At 41.2% G+C, this 19,748-nt stretch overlaps 1 protein-coding gene across 2 annotated transcripts in view; it reads left to right on the plus strand.

The window, feature by feature from the left end:
* The window catches only part of GHR (growth hormone receptor), a 273,652-nt gene that overhangs the window by 126,926 nt on the left and 126,978 nt on the right, over positions 1-19,748 (plus strand). For both annotated transcript variants that reach the window (XM_055325045.1, XM_055325044.1), the window contains exon 2: positions 2,071-2,151. In XM_055325045.1, coding sequence (XP_055181020.1) covers positions 2,082-2,151 — 70 coding nt within the window. In that variant the 5' untranslated portion in view covers positions 2,071-2,081. The remainder of the gene's footprint in view (positions 1-2,070; positions 2,152-19,748) is intronic.

The following is a 19,748-nucleotide window of genomic DNA, read 5'->3' on the forward strand; positions in this document are numbered from 1 at the left end:
GAGACAAAGTTCATTTGCAGGTAGCAACTTTCAAAAGCTCGAGGATGGGAGGGAGTCAACTACTATATTCATCTGAAGCAAAATTCACTTGTTTCTGGCATATGCCCAATATCTTTGAAATATTTGAAGAGGCAACTTCCAAACCAGAGAAAACAGCCTTCTGAGAAATGCTAACCTCTATCCTTCTATTCAGGTGGGATGAAAAAACCCTGCCTAGGAAATTAGAATTCTGTTACACCTTGATATCCAGAAAGCAAGTATCAAGGGAGATTTCTTTACCTGACACTAAGTGCCTTGGGGGATTGCTGGTAAAACTAACACTATATATAGAGCCCAGTTCCTCATTGCTTTTCCTACTTTAAAAATAAAATTTAAAAGGAAATATCCAGTTAACAATGGGATGGCATTTTCAGCCTTTAAGATATTTATTTTTAGCCTTCTCACGTATTTCTGCTGGAGGCCCCAAGCTCAGATTACATAGCCTATTCACCTGTTAGTAAAGGATCTAAGGAGAGATGCTCACTGGTTCACATTTGCAAAGTAGATGAGGATGATGCAAGGCCATTAGCCTGGAGCCTTCCCGGTTAGGACTTTAAAACGTGGATGTTACAGTAACTGCAACTCACATTTGTGTGAACTCTCGTCATTGGCCAAGTGTGTTTATGTGCGGTATCACACTCCACTCTGTCAGTGACTCCAGGAGGCAGTGTTTGAGGGGGTTCTTTATGCATTCGACGTATACGTGGGTATTCAGACACAGGAAGATACTCAGTTTACGTGGAGATGTGTATGCTGAGACTTTTTTAAAAACAGAAAATCATATGGACTGAAGAAAGACATGATGGGCCCTCCACTATCTAGAAGTGAAAGTATGAAACATCACATTTTATACCTAGTCAGAATGTCACGGCCACTACCAGGGACCGCACCATTCATTCCGTTACCTGTGAGAATGAACGTTCTTGTTCATCATTTCAGCCTGATTAGGTGTAACAAGAAGGGCTATTTCATTATTGTCAAGAACGTACAATAGTGAAAATGAGGCCAGAGGGAGGCCCTGGTGGAGCTGTGCCTGAGTGATGCAGAAGTAATATAGTTTTATGGAAATATTACAGCGAAGCTTTAAAGGAGTTACCATTAGTTGTCAGCTCTCCAAAGGATAGTGTGCGGAGTTCATATTAAGCCAGCCTAAACTTGTCTCTTCAGAGATCCTAGAAGTGTACACCTGGTTTATTGATTCCAAAGAAGCTTCTTTCCTCCAGGTAAAGGTGTGTGCTGGCTGAGGCATGATCTGCTCCCCTATTCATCAAACTGAAGGGGTCTAGGTGTGGCCACACTTGGGATCCCAAATAGCTTGCAAGGCTGTGAACTGACCTTTCTTTGAGTCTGGGCTGTTCATGTTCCTGGGCCTATCAGAGACCACATTCCACCTAAAACAGAAAACCCAGGACACCAGGTATCCTAGGGAGGCCACCTAGAGAGCACAGATGTTTTGCTGTCTTTTGTGTCTCACTGTCTCCTTCCTGCTGTCTTCTAGCTAAACCTCCTCATGATAGCTCATTAGCACAGTCTTCTGAGTATTAATTGAGTTCTTCTATTCACTGGAAACACACTGGAGAAGTTTTACTATTACAAGTGGGTTGTTGTGTTTTTCCTTTTATGGCCTGTCCAGCTCAAGGCCCTATGCATGGTGATACTGCTGACAAGTTTTTCTATTTCCAGATCTAGTTAAAGTGAAACCACACCGGCCCTAGTATTGAAGCAGTGTGTGGGGGTCCTTTGTGCTGAGGTGCTTCTAGGGCTATTGTCCAGGGTGTGAAAATCTCTAGTGTCTGTGTTATTTCCTGAGGCAAGCACCCATGAGAAGTAGAATTTATTACAAACCTACCGTTTGCCTTCATGAAAAGTACAACAATCTGAGACTCTGGGGGGATGAAAAACTTACTAGGACTTCTTTAAGAACTGACACGCATGTCAACTCATTGATGGGTTAGCCAATTTTTAAATGGTATGCAGTGATGGTCTGCTTTCAATTGACTTTATCTTATTCTCTTTTGTATGTGATTGCAGGTCCTACAGGTATGGATCTCTGGCAGCTGCTGTTGACCTTGGCAGTGGCAGGCTCAGGCAGTGCTTTTTCTGGGAGTGAAGGTGAGTTCTGCTTTCGCATTCCCACCCCCAGTATTTTGAAATAACACTGAACTTTATTTGTTAAATGTAAGTTCTTTGGATGATTTAATTAAAAGAGGTAAGTTTTAAGTAGCTGCAAATGGGAAACTTATCTTAGCTTTAAAATCATAAGCCAGGAGGAGTTTTCTGTGGATGTTTGAGGAGGAATACAGTTTTGGCATCTGATGTTTGCATATCAAAAATAAATGCTGCAAATCATGCTGAGGGCATTTATACTGAAGGCAAGCCAGGTCTCTTGGTCCTAGGAGAGGGACTGAAATTGCACTGGAAGGTTAGTTATTAACCTACTGATCACTCTGCTCATCCGTGACTATGGATATCATCCCCGATTTCCAGAGCTCAGAATTAAGGTCTCTGAATCATACTCTCTGAGAGCAGAAATTGCAGGTTTCAAATAAATTTCACCTCTCATGCTTTGGGCAATTGCCGTTTGCTTAGGTTCGAAGGAAGACACAACTGAAAATAGTTGAATAATGTACTCAGAGCTCATGAGTTCCTTGGCCATCTCTATAATTCTCCTTCCATTTTTATGCCCTCTTCACCATGGAGAAGTCTCAGTACATTCAAATGTATGTCTTGTGGCAGAAATAACTGGAACAAGAAAGAGTAATGAAAGGGAGTGAGAAAGAAGGCTTTTTCTGTCCAGAAAGCAAACTGTGCTTATAAAGGGGTGGGAGATTTTTTTTATATTGTTATTGTCTTGAGTACTTTTTTTTTGTTTTGTTATTTTCACCAGCATAAGAAATAAACAATGTATTTCTCCTGTGCTGTGACACTGCATTCAGTTGTTGCTTTAAGAGTTGCTGATTCCCCTACTCACTGGACAACTCATGTTGGAAAACACAGTTTAACATCAGAGGTAGTGCCTTAAGATGTCCTCCCTGACCTTTGAGCCAAAAATAAATCCATAGTAGTGAGCTGCTGAGGGCAACCAGAGTAAAAAAAAGAGAGAGAGAGTGAGAAGCTTAAAATATGTTATTTTATCTTTTAAAGCAATTTAAAAAATATTTATAGAAAAGAAGTCATAATTGTTTGAAATATTTTTGGGTCTCTCTGGTGTTACAGCGTCAACATTATGCAAGTCAAACATGGAGAGAATTGCAGGCTCCGTTTCAGCAGCTTTTCCCATGGCTGGTTTTAGATCCTGGTTCTGAGCCAAAGAATTACAGCTGAGATCCTCGGCTGTTCGAAAGTTATGGTGGTTTAATCTCTACTTTCTTCATTAAGGTGGCTTTCACTCCACTGGGCAAGGCTTGAGGAATTTAAAAAACCTGTGAAATGAAAAGTATGGCAAAGGAAATCTTTAAAGAAAATTAAAAACGTATCTCCAGCCGAAAGACGAGAGCTCAAGTTACATTTAGACCTAGAGAGTCTGCAGAGAGCATCTATTTCAGCTGTTTTGACATTTTAGCTTTGACATAAACCTTTAACTTCGTAAGGAGAGTGGAGAGAACAACACCATTAGCTGGTTTTATGTTTGCATTTTGATCATTTTTTTGTTTGCTTGGTCTGTTTGGGGTAGTAGAGATAAGAAAATGCAGTGGCTTACAGTAAACAAATCATGTAGCCTACCAGTACTTACACACGTAATTAGCAAAAGAAAAAATTTCCTTCTCCTCCTTTTTTTTAAGTTAGTGGGCAAACCAAAATTCTTTTGGAATATGCGGCTGCTCCAGAGTTCTACCATAAAATGGCCTGGGATTATTAAGGATGAGCATGATGTTTCCATAAGAAGGTGTAGATGAACATGTTTGAACATGATCATGTATGCATGTTAGCGTGTTTACCAGTTCTGGCCATTTATCTGGTGAGTCCTGCCAAAGTGATCACTTGACATAACGTAGCTTGAATCTCAGATGACATTCAGGGCCATGAGGTTCTTTTTCTGCCAGGTCTGGACTGCAGCCAATTTTTTTCTGTTCTCTCCCATTGTATAAGGCAGACTAAAATATATATAGTGTAAGGGTTTATAAAAGCAAACAAACAAAACACTCCTGTAGTTGTACCACCCATTCATTTGAATTCAGTTTGGTCAGGGAAAGATGTGACGCTGCTGAGTAAGGGATCTGGAAAGTGTTACCTAGAGTCGAGTCTCCCAGGAGCTGGTAAAGGATGACAGATCTGCATGCCTGGGGAAAGTTGGCACTTGAAGCCTTGAGCAGGGTTTTTCTTGCTTGGGCAGATGAGCAGTTAGAAATATACTGGCCCTGAGAGGATTTTTCATTACATCTAATCGCCTTACGGGAAATGTAATGAAAACGGAACAGCAAACAGTGCACCATTGTGTTAGCTCAAGTGTTGTAATAGGTGCTCTGTCTTTGTCTTTCATCCTTAATGTTAGTCCCTGCACCTGCTCCTCAAGACCAGTGACATAGTCTCTGGGAGAACTCCTTACTCCAAAACTGAGAATGACCAGCGGTGCCTTATTTTCAGAGGGCTTCACAGGGTTAAACTGTCAACTGGTTGCATCAGACCTGCTGCTCCTGGGATGATGATATTAGTGAGATATGTGCCTAAAAATTTGATGGCTCTAAATACTCTCCAAAGGAGTGCCTATTACAAATCAGGTCAGATCTCTGCTATTTTAGTCGGCCCACAACTAAGCATCCTCTTTGACCTCACCAGCCTAACATAGGAGCATACAAGTCCCTGCCCTGAAGAAGTTTAGTCAGGTTGAGACGTGAGGAACTTCTAGAAATGAGTGAGAACCTGTATACCTTTAAGGTCTCAATTGTGTAATGAATATAAATTGTCAAGATGCTCTGAAAGAAAATAAATCAAGGTGGACTGGAATAGTTCATTCAATGTACAAATTTTCTTTTTTTCTTAGAGCTTTCTGTTTTCAAAGATTCAGCATAAGACTGTGAGGAATATAGTGCTTCTTCCCTCAAGGAATTTATCTTGAGCTAGGAGATCAGGAATCTGCACAAAGAATTACCATGGGAGGCAGTGTTGATTAACTATCAAAACAGTGGCCGGAAACTGGGAGGAGCAAAGTGAGGAGGGTCAGCTCTTGCTGTAGTGAATTAGAGGGAACTTCATGAAGGAGATCAGTGTTATTTCAGCAGGAGCTAGAATAACTGGATTAAGACTTAAAAAGGAAAAAAAAAAGACTTAAAAAGGCTGAGAAGAGCAGGAGGTGACTACAGAACGACCTGAGTACTTGAGGAACAACACAAACAGAAGTTTGGAGGTAGAGTTAGGAGGTGTGATTAGAGAACAGTTCATTCAGTTACTGAGTTTATACTACGTACAGGTACTGTATTGAGCAAGGAGTGCTTCGGTTTTACACATTTAGTGTTTGATAGATGTTTTTTGAGCACTACTTTGTAGAAGGCATAGGATTCATTTGGCCAGAGTATGTTGTACCTGAACACTATATCTATAATTATTCACTTCGGAAATAAACTTAGGTCAGTAGATTTGAGTTAAATTGTAGAAGAGCCTAGAGATGGTCAGAACTTTGTGGAAAAGACAGGTCTTGCTGGGCCTTGGAGAGTGAAGAGAGTGTTTAGAGAGGATGAGAAGAGAGAGAAGCATAGACTTATCCAGCAAGTCATAGTTCTTTTCAAAGTTGTAGGCCAAGCATAAGTGCTAATTATGGAACATTGTGTGTGTGTGTAATATTTATAGATAGCATATATAATACTGATGTGTAATGGCTATTGTGTGTGTGGGGGGGGCATGGCTTGCAGGCAAAGCACATATTTAATATTTTATCACTCCAGAGATTAAAAGGTACTACATCATTCCTTATCAGTCAAGGTAAAAATTTACACTAAGAGTAAGATGCCATGCCCTAAACGAATCAGGATCCTCAAAATAATGTTCTCTTTATACTTTTGAACATTTTTAATAAACCTATGCAAACCAATACAGTACTAATATGGGGAAAAAAGAAGACCCCGCTGTTCTCATTGCTAGCAAATAGGAAATAATGATGTAGTAGAAGGAACATTGTATTTTTTTAATAAGCCCCTCCCTCTTACAGTGACGCTCCACAGAGCCCTGAGAGGTTGCCAGATACATATCAAGCAAGTATTAGAGTCATGGTTGTAGTTGGTAAACCAGTAAATGGTGTGCCTATTAAATGTTCTCAAGAAGGAACAGTTCCCATTCACACTGAGAGTAAAAAAAAAAAATCACCAGCGAGCTTCAGATTGCTGCTGTCTTTACTGTTACCAAGAGCAAGAAGAAATCTTTCAGTCTGTTCTCATGCCACAGCCTGAGTGCATGTACATCAGCAACCTGCATCACTCGGTCCTCATGGTATCACACCCACTTCGATGCTAGAGTTCAGCAGGGCGTAGGAGGCCAACTTGACATGCCCCTGGCCTTGTCTTTTGGAGTGGGGCCAGTGGAGGATATGAGCACACATCTTTGTGGATGATGGCATAAAACAGTCTTTCATCACATTTTTATTGAGCACTTTTATGGATTCAAGGATGAATTTTACATTTATGTTCCCACTTTTAGAGAGTCCATGGTTTGCAGAAAAGAAGACAGACAAGCACACATTTAATTGTGATCCCCTTAGGTTATTAAAGAGTTTTAAACAGGGTGATAATGCTGTTAGGTTTTCACTTTGGAAATCTTACTGGTCATAGGATGAAAGTGAATTTGAGAGAGATAAATGTAGAGGAAGATGATGGAAGAGGAAGGCCAGGAGAGAGATGATATAAATGCGATGATTTTGGTTAAAAAAAAAAAAATAGAGGGATCACAAAGATGTTGCAGAGACAGAACCACCAGTACTTAGAGTCCAATTACATGTGGAGTTTTGACTTCAAGAACTGTCAGAACTTTCTTACTCCATCCACTTCTAAGTTCTCGTATTTGTAGTTAATGTCATCACCAGCAATGACTCACTGTTAGTGCAGTGAAGTGTCAGAACACAGTTCAGCCCATTCACGGTGCCGTGGTAGTTGCCGGGACAGCTCTGTAGGGGAGAAGCGTACCGAGGCTAAGAGCAGCAGTGTGCCGTTTCCCAGCATGCCTTCCTGTGCCTGGCCTGAGCCCCACGGCTATCTTTCCACCTGTGCAGCATGGCTATAGTATGGTTTAGGGTCCACAGAGGAACAAAGGCCTGGCTCCCTTCCCGTGTTGTCTCTGGACATCCATGACTCTATCCTGAGACCTGGACGTATCCCCAGATAGCGTATCATCACCAGAGCATGTACTTACCTCATGGAGTGCAGCAAAATAAATGCAGGGGAAAGTTGACAGTAGCAAAGCCTTGTGCTGGGCAGATTCTGGGAGGTCGGTTAGGCTTACACGTAGCTAAGTGACTCACCCCTACAAAGCAGCTGGCAATGTGAGTGATTAGGTTTGTGCCTCAGCTAATTAGTAAATAAAAGGACTGGGACCACCCAAGAATAGTCTGAACCTTGAATGTTCGATTCATGCATGCCAACGACTGACTGTACTTCTGGTCTTCCACCCTAGACCCCAACTCTTTTGGCATGAGCCAGTCCTTTGGCATGAGCCAGTCCTGGTTTGCAAAATGTCTCCTTGCCACTTTGGTTCAGTAGCCTAACCTAGGGCTCCTGTTATGGAGTAGACAGGAAGGAGGTTGACATGATGGATTTGATGTGGGGCCAGAGCTCCTGTTCATGGACGCACTGTTTTCTGACTCTGGATGGAAGCTAACCCGGGTTTGGCTGTACAGAAGTCCACACCAGCTTGGGCCAGCATAGCCAGCCTGCCTGCTATCATCCTCCAAGACATGGGGCCCAGCATCAAACACCCAGTGCCTTTCCCATAGAAAACCCTCTTGGGAAGAACCTGTGGCTGGTGGATTTCTCCTCACTATGAATTTAAGTCAATGAGGTATTTTCCCAGAGTTAATTCAGTTTAAACCTTAACTCTAACCTCTATACAATAAAGAGTGTTAGGCATTTCAGAGCCATCAATGAAAGGTCTAGCCTCTGCTGTTTATACTTGTCAGCTTATCCATAGCCTGTGCTTCTAACTTGTCATCAGGTGCTGGGGAGCAGCCACGACCCTTACCTTTCACAAGCAAGCCATCACCCTCCCATTTGGGCTTTTCCAGCACTTACATGGGTGTTTAAGTCATGCTGTCAACAATGTCATTCTCAAACCCAAAAAGAAGCTTCCTCATGATCTGTAGTGAGCAGCGTAAAGGCGGTAATGATGTGTAACATAAACACACTTTGAAATCTGATGCAACTGACCCTACAAAGAGAGGATTCTTGGTGCTCTGGCCGGTGGTTGGTGCTCAGACCACAGGGCCCAGGGGCTTTGGAGCCCGTTATCAGCATCTGCTGCAAATCAGAGTTTTCTCTGGTTCATATTTCTCACATCTATTCAAATGAATCCACAGTATTTCCCCAGATACGTCTATCAGGAATCTCTGTTTCTGTTTATACAACTTACTGACCTTAAGCTTTAAGCATAACTAATTATAGTGTCTTTATTACGTTTTCTCTTTTTTAAATTTTTTAAAAGATTTTATCTATTTATTCATGAGACACATAAAGACACAGACAGAGAGAGAGAGAGAGAGGCAGAGACACAGACAGAGGGAGAAGCAGGCTCCATGCAGGGAGCCCGATGTGGGACTCGATCCCAGGACTCCAGGATCACGCCCTGGGCAGAAGGCAGGCACTAAATTGCTGAGCCACCCAAGGATCCCCAGTAGATCTTCATTTATTTGTGGAGTGAATGAATACATTAGAATGTAAATTCTGACCTGGGACTCCTCCAGTCATATCTCTGTGCTGTTATTAGTGCTCTGTTATCTTGTTTTAACCAGAGTGGGGGCTTAATTAGGACCCCTTCCAGTGGGAGGGGTCTGGAAATAGCTGTGCAGCTATAGAAGCTAAAAATAGTGGCCTCCAAAAAGCCCCAAGCCTGTACCCTGCCCTAAGCCCTGATTTGTGGGCCTTCTCTGTGGATAGAAAGATCTGGTTTTTCTGCTATATACTTCAGATGCCATCAAGGCCAGAACTCTGATCTACACACTGATCCCTAAGACCCCAATGCCCTTCCTAAATCTTGCCAACCTTTTTCCAGGTAACTGAACTCTGTACCCCATGCACCAGCCACTGGGCTAACATCCTGGATTGAAAGAACCAGTCACCCAGTATCAACCCTCTGACACCACATTTATCTATGCCCCACCTACCTGATTAAATCACCTCAAATATTGACAGACATACAGAGGTATAATGAGGCCTGCAGATCCCAAATCCAAGTTTTCTCTGCCCCTTTGGACATTGACCTTTAAATTTCGAAAACTCTGATTAGTGATTATAGGATAACTGGATCAGTCTTCCCAGTTTCTTTCCTTAAATATCAGGTCTTTCCAATTATCCGGTGAGAACCCATCTTGAAATATGAAATCTCAAAATTAAAATTCAAAGTTATATTGCTAAAATACTTAGTTTCTTGATCTCTGAGTGTGAAAAACTTTTGCTTTCTGTATTCTCTAACCTTTAAGTAAATCCTTAAAAATTTGGAGAAGAAATCCTGTATAGAGCATTTGACTTCTGAATAGCCATGTGCTACATGTAAGAATGAACAGATTCACATCATCAGAGATTGAAATGGTGATGTTGGCCACTCTATATTTTGAGGAGCCTTGGCCTCCTCAAAAACAAGAGGTCATTTCTTAAGGAAAGGACCACTTTGTGGCTGCTTAACGGTTGGGATATATCCTGCTTCTCCTCTACCCAGACATCGATCCACCCGGCTGCTTCCTTGGTTGGAGCAAGAGTCACCAGGCTTTTCTTAACAATAGCTGGTGATGGAAAAATGTGTTGTGATGAGAGTAGGAGAATAGGGAAATGGACAGGAGTCTGTCAAAGAGCCCTGGTCCACATCGGGGCAGTTTGGCCAGATCTAGCAAGGAGTAGAATGCAGTGAAGTCCCCCAGGGGCCATGCTTCAGCATCCCTGGCTGGGTTTACAAACTGTTGTATGACTGTGCCCAGCTGCCCATGTCAGCCGTGCCAGCACCATATTCTCTGGATGTTTGCTCTGAACTTCATAAGCACGGCTGACTAACTCTCCCACCCTTTGCTGCCATCATTAAGCCTAACTTCCTGGAAAGCTCTGATCGAGGAATAGAAGAGCTAGATTAATTTCTGCGCATACACCCTGGCCGTATCTGTATGCGAAACTCATGTTTATTGAAATTCATGTTTATTGTAGCTGTTATGGGGATAAGAGGCAAAAGTATAGGTACTCCCTATATGACCTGTCTTGTCTTATTTCCATGGACAGGTGCTAAAAACATGGATTCCTAGGTCTAAAAAACTTAAGGAAAAAATAGAATATGAAGCACTTTCATTAACATGAGATGTATCTAAGATAGAAGTCTTCCCTGTTGAATTAGAGGGGTGATTTCTCCAACATATTGGTTGGGAGTGGGTTGCTATGAACCCAAAGTCAGAGCCTCTGATGTGGGGAGAGTCAACTGATGCCTTAAAGCAGAAGGTAGAAGACTGAAACCCCAGACTGTACTGAGACTGGCCACAGAGGGCATTTGATAGATACCGTAAGGACTACTGATGGATTGCAGCCATCAGTTGATAGAAGCTCAGTTTGATTTGTATTTGATTTGATTATGCAAGATGTCCCTCTGGTGCTCTGACTCTGCCACTGCTGTCACTCCCCTGAGGCAGCAGCAATCAGCCAGAGGCTTAGTCTGTCAGAGGGCTGAGGGGGCTCGTGGGGGAGTCCCTGAGAAGGGGAGAGGCTGGTCAGGTGGCCTTGGCTGGTACTGAACCTACTGAGCTGCCTGGGTGAAGGACCAGTTAGCAGGTCTCTGTACCAGTCATATCAGATCCTGTTTCTTTCTTCTGTCATCCTGAGGAAAAGCAGCCCAGACTAGGGATTTCAGAGTATTGATCTTGAACCTTATCAGAATTGGATTTGAAATGCAGCTCTGCCAATTTCTGAGTCACGCTATCTTTTTTTTAAAGGGTGAGTCTCCCAGAAGCCAAATGTTGAAACAGATTCAAATGAGAATGAAATTGTTAGAAAATGTCCCAGGGAGAAGCTGACAGGGGAGGAGGGAAATTAGAGAATGTTAAAAAAAAAAAATCAAGGGTGCACTATCAGGTACTGTGAGGTGAGCAGTGAGGTCCAGTCCCCTATGGAAGTAGTGTTTCAAGTTGTTCAGAACAGCCTTCAGTTGGTGTTTGAGGGCTAATGCCGAAGGATGCTATAGGTTCTCCCAAGGGCAAAGCAGGATGGCTCCAGCAGCCTGAGGGCGGCAGGGACACAGGTGCCAGGGGTCGGATGTGAAAACACACAGGGAATCTGCATGCACAAAAATGGTGTGGTTAAGGGATTGACATCAGCAAAGAACTGACAACATCTGCTACGAAGGCTTTGGTAGGTTATTATACTCTCTGATGCTCAGGTTTGTCTTCTGTTAAATAGAAAAAAATAACTTGTTTAAGGTCATTATGGAAGTAACATAAGTAAACCACTGGTTGAGAGTCCGGGGGAAAAAACACATACTCAGTAAGGTAACTATTATTGGCTCTGAATTGCGTGATTGCAAACCCTGAGACCTGAATAAACATGCAAACTAAACAGATATGTGCAGAGTTGGATTTATAACAATATGTGCCAAAAGGAAGCAGTGCAGTTGCACAAGGAAATTTTAAAAGCTGAAGATAATTATAGTGGTGCCTTCAGAAAACTGTGGAAAAAAGGATTCTTATGTTTAAGGTGTTTTTAACAATAGAACTAATTTTATAGCATAAACTTTTATTAAATGAGACACTTCTATATTTATCATTTTTACAATGACTGTTCTGAGGATAAGTTTGATTAAAACAACAACAACAACCACCTCTATCTGCTAGTTCTTGTATTTTTAATAAAATTAAATTTGATCCAAGTCAGCAAGTGGGTCTATAGTGAGTTGAATCTGACCCTGGTAGTCGTACTGGGCAAGTCAGTTCAGTTCAGTGAGTGCTTACTGAGCATTTGCTGTGTGGCACACACTATGTCAAGAGGAGTGAGACAACATCCCCAGGTTAGTAACTAGGTGAACCAGGGATGTGAAGACACCAAATTAAAACAAATTCATTGCAATAATTACATAGAAGTATTTTAGTGGCTACTTTTTTTTTTAAAGATTCCATTTATTTATTTGAGAGAGAGGAAGGGAGCAAGCACAAGTGAGAGGAGGAACAGAGGGAGAGGGACAAGCAGACTCCATGCTGATCATGGAGATGACTCGGGGCTCTACAAGGGGCTCTATCTCGCGACCCTGAGATTGTGACCTTAGCTGAAATCAAGAGTCAGATGCTTAACTGACTGAGCCAACCAGGCGCCCTGAGTGGCTCTAGTGTTAAGTACCTTATACTTATTACCTTAGTTAATCTTCACAGCAATGATAAGAGGAAGTTTCATTATTACCCTTTGGGAAGAATAACTATATAACTAGTTTACAAAGCTAATGAGGGCAAAAGTGAGAGTCCAAGCCTATGAAAGAATTATAGTTATATTATGTCCAAAAGACAGGAAGTGATTCCATGAACTACTTCAGTAAATCCTTTAGATTCAGGTTCGTTACATTTAATGTAGTACTTAGACTTTCAATGTTGGACCTCATTATTTCATATATAATGTAAAATATATATTTTATATTGATGTATGCATAATAAGGATATGTATTTATATAATGATATTAATATGTATTTGTTTATAGTTTATAGAATATATGTAACAAATTATTTCATATATAAAATATATTTATCTAAAGATTTTTTTAAAGATTTTATTTATTCATGATAAGATACAGAGAGAGAGAGAGAGAGAGAGAGAGGGGCAGAGACACAGGCAGAGAGAGAAACAGGCTCCATGCAGGGAGCCTGACGTAGGACTCGATCCCGGGACTCCAGGATCATGCCCTGGGCCAAAGGCAGGCACCAAACCGCTGAGCCACCCAGGGAAATATATTTATCTATAAATTAATACATATATAACTTCTGGTGAGGTGTGAGTAGTTTTCTCAAAGCAAATAGGCATCTCTTCCTGAGACTAAATCAGTAACCAAAGTTTATGGGGACAGGAACTACCTCTTCTTTGCGAAAAAAACTCCATGAAAAGTACCTCCTGGGTCACCAAACAACCCCCTCTCATGCTGTCCAGTCTTGTTATCCACACAGCTCTCCCCCCATTATTGGAGGGAGGTACAAGGACTGCTTATGAAATCAACTCTGGGTTTTCTCTTCTGTATCATTCACAGGTGTTCACGTATTGTCTATGAATGCAGAAGCTGTCAAAGTAAAGGGAGATTGTCTCTTCTCTCTGCCAACATGTGCACAGAGTTAGTGCTACCCAGACACACTATTATGCCATATACTTACGCCTGTTTCTAAATCTACCCTTCCTTACCCAGAATTTTACCTTTCATGGGATAAATATGCCGTATTTTGTATATAGGACTTGTGTTGGGTGAGCATTGTTCTTACGCCATTTTTCTGATGGAATTTGTCCATATGAGTCAGTGGAAGTGAAACTGAGCTTATAAGAATAGGAGCCTTTAGTTCACTGGAATTTCTTTTTGTGTTGCTTTCTTAGGAGAAAAGACAAGGTATCAGAAAAAGAATTGTATCAAGAAACTATTTAAAGCAAATTTGGGATATCTTCTTAGTGATCCCATCTAATGGTGTGATGGGGGAAAAAAACACTATTAAGTAATCAGCAACTCTGGTTATAAATCTAGTTGTATCAGTAATCAGCTCTGTGGTCCTGGGCAAAAGCTCTTAATTTCTCTAAATTCAGTTGCTTGTCTATTAACAGAACTTTCAGAGAAAAAAATCTAATCTGTCCCTTTCAACTCCAAAATTATTTATTCTATTATTCCTTAGATATGGATGTGGTACTCTGGAATGGATTCCCTCCTACCAAGCCCTATTTTCAGTCCTTTGTGATAGACCTTCTTCTTCTGGACTTCTTTATTTTTTAATAAATGACTAGTGTGCAGACAAGGAAGGCAGACTCATCAAATCTGCAGACGATGCAGAGCTAAATATAGCTAATGTGCTAAATGACAGATGTAGGTTTCAGAGTATCTTGACAGCCTACAGTAGGAGGCCAGAACTACCACGATAAAATTTAATAGGGATAAATGTAAAGTCATGTGTCTGGGTTTAAGAAAATTAACTTGAGGGGCACCGGGGTGGCTCGGTGGTTGAGTGTCTGTCTTTGGCTCAGGGTGTGATCCCGGGGTCCTTGGATCGAGTCCCACATCGGGATCCCTGCAGGGAGCCTGCTTCTTCCTCTGCCTATGTCTGTGTGTCTCTCATGAATAAATAAATAAAATCTTAAAAGAAAGAAAATTAACTTCACAATTGAAGGACGTGAGATTCCTGGCTTACAGCAAGTTCTTCATAAAAGATCTGGTTATTTAGTTCATTGCAAGTACAGTGTAACTAACCTATTGTGATGTAGCTGCTGAAGCAAGCTAGCTCAGGCTGCTTTCATTAGAAATGGAGGGTCTAGAACAAGGAAAACACCAGTCCTCTGGATTCTGCGCTGGCCACAACATGTCTGGAATAATCTGGTGAGTTGCAGACACCAAGACTTAAGAAGGATGTTGACAAACCAGAACAAAACAGACTTAATGGTGAAGACTCTTGAGACCATGTGAAGGGAACTAGTGATGTTCAATCTGAGGGTGATGAAGGGACAATGGCAAGATGTTGATTTTTTAAATGTATCATCTTGAGGAGGGCTTTAACCAATTCTGTTAACATAGTTTGGTAGAATAATACACCGAAAATATGGCAGGTGTGAGTTTCAGCTCAACCTGTTTCAACTCTGCAAATCTCAGCAAATTTTCTTTTCAGCATTTCCATTTCTCATCTTAAAATAAAGATAATAATCCTTGCTCATAAAATTATCCATGTGAATTAGACAAGATAGTGTGTTAAGTAGGTGGCATAGTTATCTGTAAGAGTTAGGTTTTCAGTAAAGCCTAATCTCTTCCTTGTTTACCTTTTCTTCAAAAGAGAAAGAACAGAGACAATTAGGTTGATGTTCAAGAAACTACTCTATGCCAAGCATAATTATCCCAAAGTGGGATGAATTAAAAAGTCAGAGAGGGCTGGGGTTAAAGTGTGGGAGTGTGGAGCTAACTTGCCAAGGCACTCTGATGTTGTGTTCTTGTTCAAACACAGCTTCATATAATAAATCATTTTGATTTTACACAGTGGGTTTCCAGATATGATTTTATGTGAATAAATAATTCAGAAAATCAAAAATAGGTAGAAAATCTGAGTAATATGATACCTGAGATTCCTCTGTTCTCCGACATCAGTGCTCTTCTGCATTGTTGAAATTGATGTTTACTGAAACATGTAATTTACTGCCAAAGATTGGGTTATTAAAGATCCAAATGTGTTACCGTATGACACCTGGTACAAAAGGGGATCATTTCTGCAAGTTATAGACAGATGATTATCTTTCTGATTAGTTGTGGCAAACAAAGGGATTTCTGGCTATCACTATAGTTCTCTCTAGTACCATCACTTCCTGCTTACTCCCCTGCACTCACGTATGGTTTCCTCAAAGGCAAACGGTGGAATTCACTTGCCAGTATTTGGACTCCAAAGTTTCTTTTAAAAATAGCTGATAATTAAATCCACCTACCAAGTCCTCTCTAGCTGTCCTCCTAGGAGCTTTGATTGTAAGAAACAGCTGAACTTGGAAATGTTCTGAATTCGTTCTTCTTGAAATGCATGGAAGTATCCAGATACTAACTACACCCAAGTGCTTTTTCCAAAATGACAGAGTTGGCAAACCAAACATTCATCCTGGCTCAGCACTTAGGAATCAAACCATGAACTTGCTAATCCCATGCTTTTTGGTTAGTTGTTTGTATGTTTGAGGAAGATGACTGAATGCAAGAAGTAGTTTTATATGGTATATTACGTAACTTCTTACAGGATATACTTAATCAGAAAAGTATTGTTGGACAGGTGCTCACAGACTGTAGAGTTATACTAGTTTTCAGAGACCAAGGGCCTACATGAGGTTTTCTTAAACTCGGCCTATTGACATCTTGAGCCAGATGATATTTTTGTGGAGGGAGGCGTCCTATGCATTGTTGCATGTTCAGCAGCATCCTTGACCTCTACCCAGCAGGTGGTGGGAGCTGCATTCCCACCTTCAGCTGTAACAACCAAAACATTTCCACAGACATGGCTAAGCATTCTCTGGGGGATAGGCAAACAGCCCCCCCAGTGGAGAACCATGGTCCAAATCTAGTGATTGCTTGTTGAATAGACAGTGCCCAGGATTGTTGTGGGAGTCAAATTACATAAAGCATGTTGAAGTACTCTTAAAAATAAAATATTTATGCATTTGGCAACATTATATCTCTTATGTTTTCACTGGCTCATATGTTCATTCATCTAAGGTTTTGTGGGGTCAGGTGCTAGAAACCAATAAATAAATAAACCCAGAGAGGCTTTAGTGTTTGCCAAGTAGACAAAGGCTAAAAGAAAAAGGGAGGTCATGTGAGACATCCAAAATGAATGTATGTATATAACATGCACAAAACGCTGTGGGAGTCCAGGAAAGAAAGGGCTGCCTTTGACCCGAACCATAGAAAACCAGTTGGATTACACAGCTGAAGCTCTGGGATAGTAATTACTAATTGACTAATTCTTTTTCATACAATGCTGTAAATTTATGCAGTTTTGCCAGAAGCATTTGAAGTATCTCCCAACAGTCAGTATATAACAGAGATTAAGGTATTATCAGTTTTTAGGGCTACTCCTAAAGTGGTATGAAATCTTAAATGAGCAATTTAAGAATTGAAGTTGTCACAGACACAGTATTTTCCCATCTTTGTCCAACTTATTCCAGTGATAGCACACAATCAAGCAAAAATGGTAAAGCCAAAAACTCCAGCCCAGATTTCCTTCAGTAGAGCACAGATGTCAGAAGCACTAGTGAGGAGCACCAGTAAGCTCAGTCTCGAGTCTATTCTTCATGTGGACCTTGATAATCTTCAGTCAGTTGATTCAAAAACAAATATTCTTAAGCATCATGAACACCTGTTTTAAACTCTAAATCTGACCTTGCATATTTAGGCAGAAATAATTCTGCCTGAGTGATCACCTGCTAGTGCCAAGGAGAGTGGGTTGACCATCATGAATGTACCAGAATTTCCAAACTTATTCCAAGGTGTTCTAAATTAAGTAACCACTGACAAGGAAACTCTGTATAAAAGCTGGTGTGCCTGATGGAGCTGCACTTGCATTAAGAGCTGCAGCATTCCCCTCTTTAAACCTCTCCTGTGATCTTACCGATTCCATGTTCCAGAGGTACTCATGGGTTGGATAGAACAGGAGTTGTTCTGTAACATGGGCTGCACTAATGGTTATGAGTCACATTTGTTTTGGATGATTACCCTTAAAGCCTGTCACTCATGCTTGTTTATGAGGAACACAACAACTTAAACATCAGCTAACAAATCCCCATGAATGCACAGTCACATCTGACTGCCTCCAGCAAATGCTTCCTGTCACTTCTCCACCGCCCGGAGAACTGAAGGCTGGTGGAGCAAACAGGGAGACATCCATCCATTTATTCAAAGCATGGGAGAGTACGGTAACCGCAAAGCCAGCTGTTGAAATTAATATAATTGGTGTGAGATTAAATTTCATCGGTCTTAAGACCTGCCTTTTACCACCAGAGAAATCAATCTTCATGTTTAAGGTTACACGACTGTGGAACATTCCACATACTGAACTGTCACATGCCTTTGGAACAACCATGCCTTGCTGTTTCTTTAAGCATTAAAAGTGAAACAGCTGGCAGGTGGATCTTGTAGTACATTCAGAATCCTTGTGAAAACTTCACCAACATTATTTTTTAATCTCAATTTGGCTATATGTATAAGAAACAAACACACCGTATAATCGTCAATATATATTGATAGTCCTTACTTAGCTCATGAAAACCAAGTCTAGATTATGATTTGTAAGTCAGGAATTTATTGGGTATATTCATGTCTTATATCTGGATTGAACGGATTGTCTTCAGCTTCCCTCACTTGAAAAAAAAACTATACTTTTCATAAAGTTACCACAAATTCATTCCAACAAATATTTTTTGAGCACCTACTATGTGCCAGGCACTATTCTGGGTGCTTGGAGTACCTGCGTAAAAGATAAAAAAGAAAGATAAAAACTCCGACTGTCCTGGGGGCTCTCCTTTACAGGCTATGTGTGTGGTTTGCAGAGGCATGTGGGTAGGTGAGGCAGATGATAGACTATATGAGTAATAAGTAATTGTCTAGGGTGTTAAAAGGGGCTGTGGAAAACCACTCCATTTGTTCCTCACTGGAGTATACCCCAAAGTTGATCTTCAGTATTTTATATGCATCTCCTAGGTTTTAAATGTCATAACCCAATCCGAAATACTTCAACACTAAACTTACCCTCACGGTCTGTCTGGAAGCTTCAGCACCAACCCTCTGGTTATTGGTGAGGAAGCCCAGGCCCCGAGGCTAAGAGACTTCCCAAAGATTCCAGCAGTTACTGGCAGGAGTAGGGCCGGCATACAAGCTCCTGCTCTGTTGCGCATTCCTCCATGGGTTAGGCTTCAACACAAAGTGACCTAGTTGATAGAATCTACTTGAAAATCTATTTCTAAACATTGATAAGTTGGAAATGTCATAAGATGCATGCAGGGTGCCATCCTCATGGCAGAGAGGTCCACAGCAAAAAGATTTTGAGATGTATGAATCAGATGGACACCAGACCCTTCCAAAATCACTCTGCTCTTTCATGTGGCAGGCTGACCACAGAGGCCGGAGCCCTGATCCACATACCCTCCCTCATCTCTCTTACTCACAAATTATCACTGACCATTTTCCTTCTGCTTCCTGGAGCTCCAGAAGACATAGTTAAGGATGGTCTATTGGCCTTGTCATCCCAGCTTTCTCTTATTCCTCTCTTATCTCTGTTTCTCTTCTGCCTGGAACTTGGACTTGGCCCTCATTCTTAAAGTTCCACCAAATCATTTGATGAAAAGATTAAGAAGAGAACTGAAAAGGCACAGCATGATGTGATGGAGTGGAATGAACCGTGGTCAACAGTCATAGCTTCTAGACTTACAACCATAAGGCAGCCTAGCGGGAACTTGGTTTTCCTACTTATAAATGAGGTTTTCAAATCTTCCTATTGAAAGACTTATTGTGAGGATGAAAAGGTTAAGGGAGAAGGTGTGTGCAGTAGCACTCCGCAAACTATAAATGGTGGTCTACACTAGCAGTTTCAGTTACTTCTACCCTTCCTTTCTCTATAGACAGGTTACCAGAGGGATAGGCAAGTTTACCACTGTTTTGAAGGTTGCTTTAGGCACATTTCTTGTTAGTAAAATCAGTCTTCTGAAAGTTGGAAGGGACCTCAGGCATCCTTAGGGAACCAGTCTTGGCTGTTACTCAGAATAAGCTGGAATTTTTTGAAAAATACAGATTCATAAGTTCCATACTTAGAGATTCTGATGCAGAAGATCTGGAGTGATTTGGAATTTGTTTGCATGTTATATGTTTGT

Source organism: Nyctereutes procyonoides, unplaced genomic scaffold (genome assembly GCF_905146905.1).
Source record: "Nyctereutes procyonoides isolate TBG_1078 unplaced genomic scaffold, NYPRO_anot_genome, whole genome shotgun sequence".
Classification (NCBI taxonomy): domain Eukaryota; kingdom Metazoa; phylum Chordata; class Mammalia; order Carnivora; family Canidae; genus Nyctereutes; species Nyctereutes procyonoides.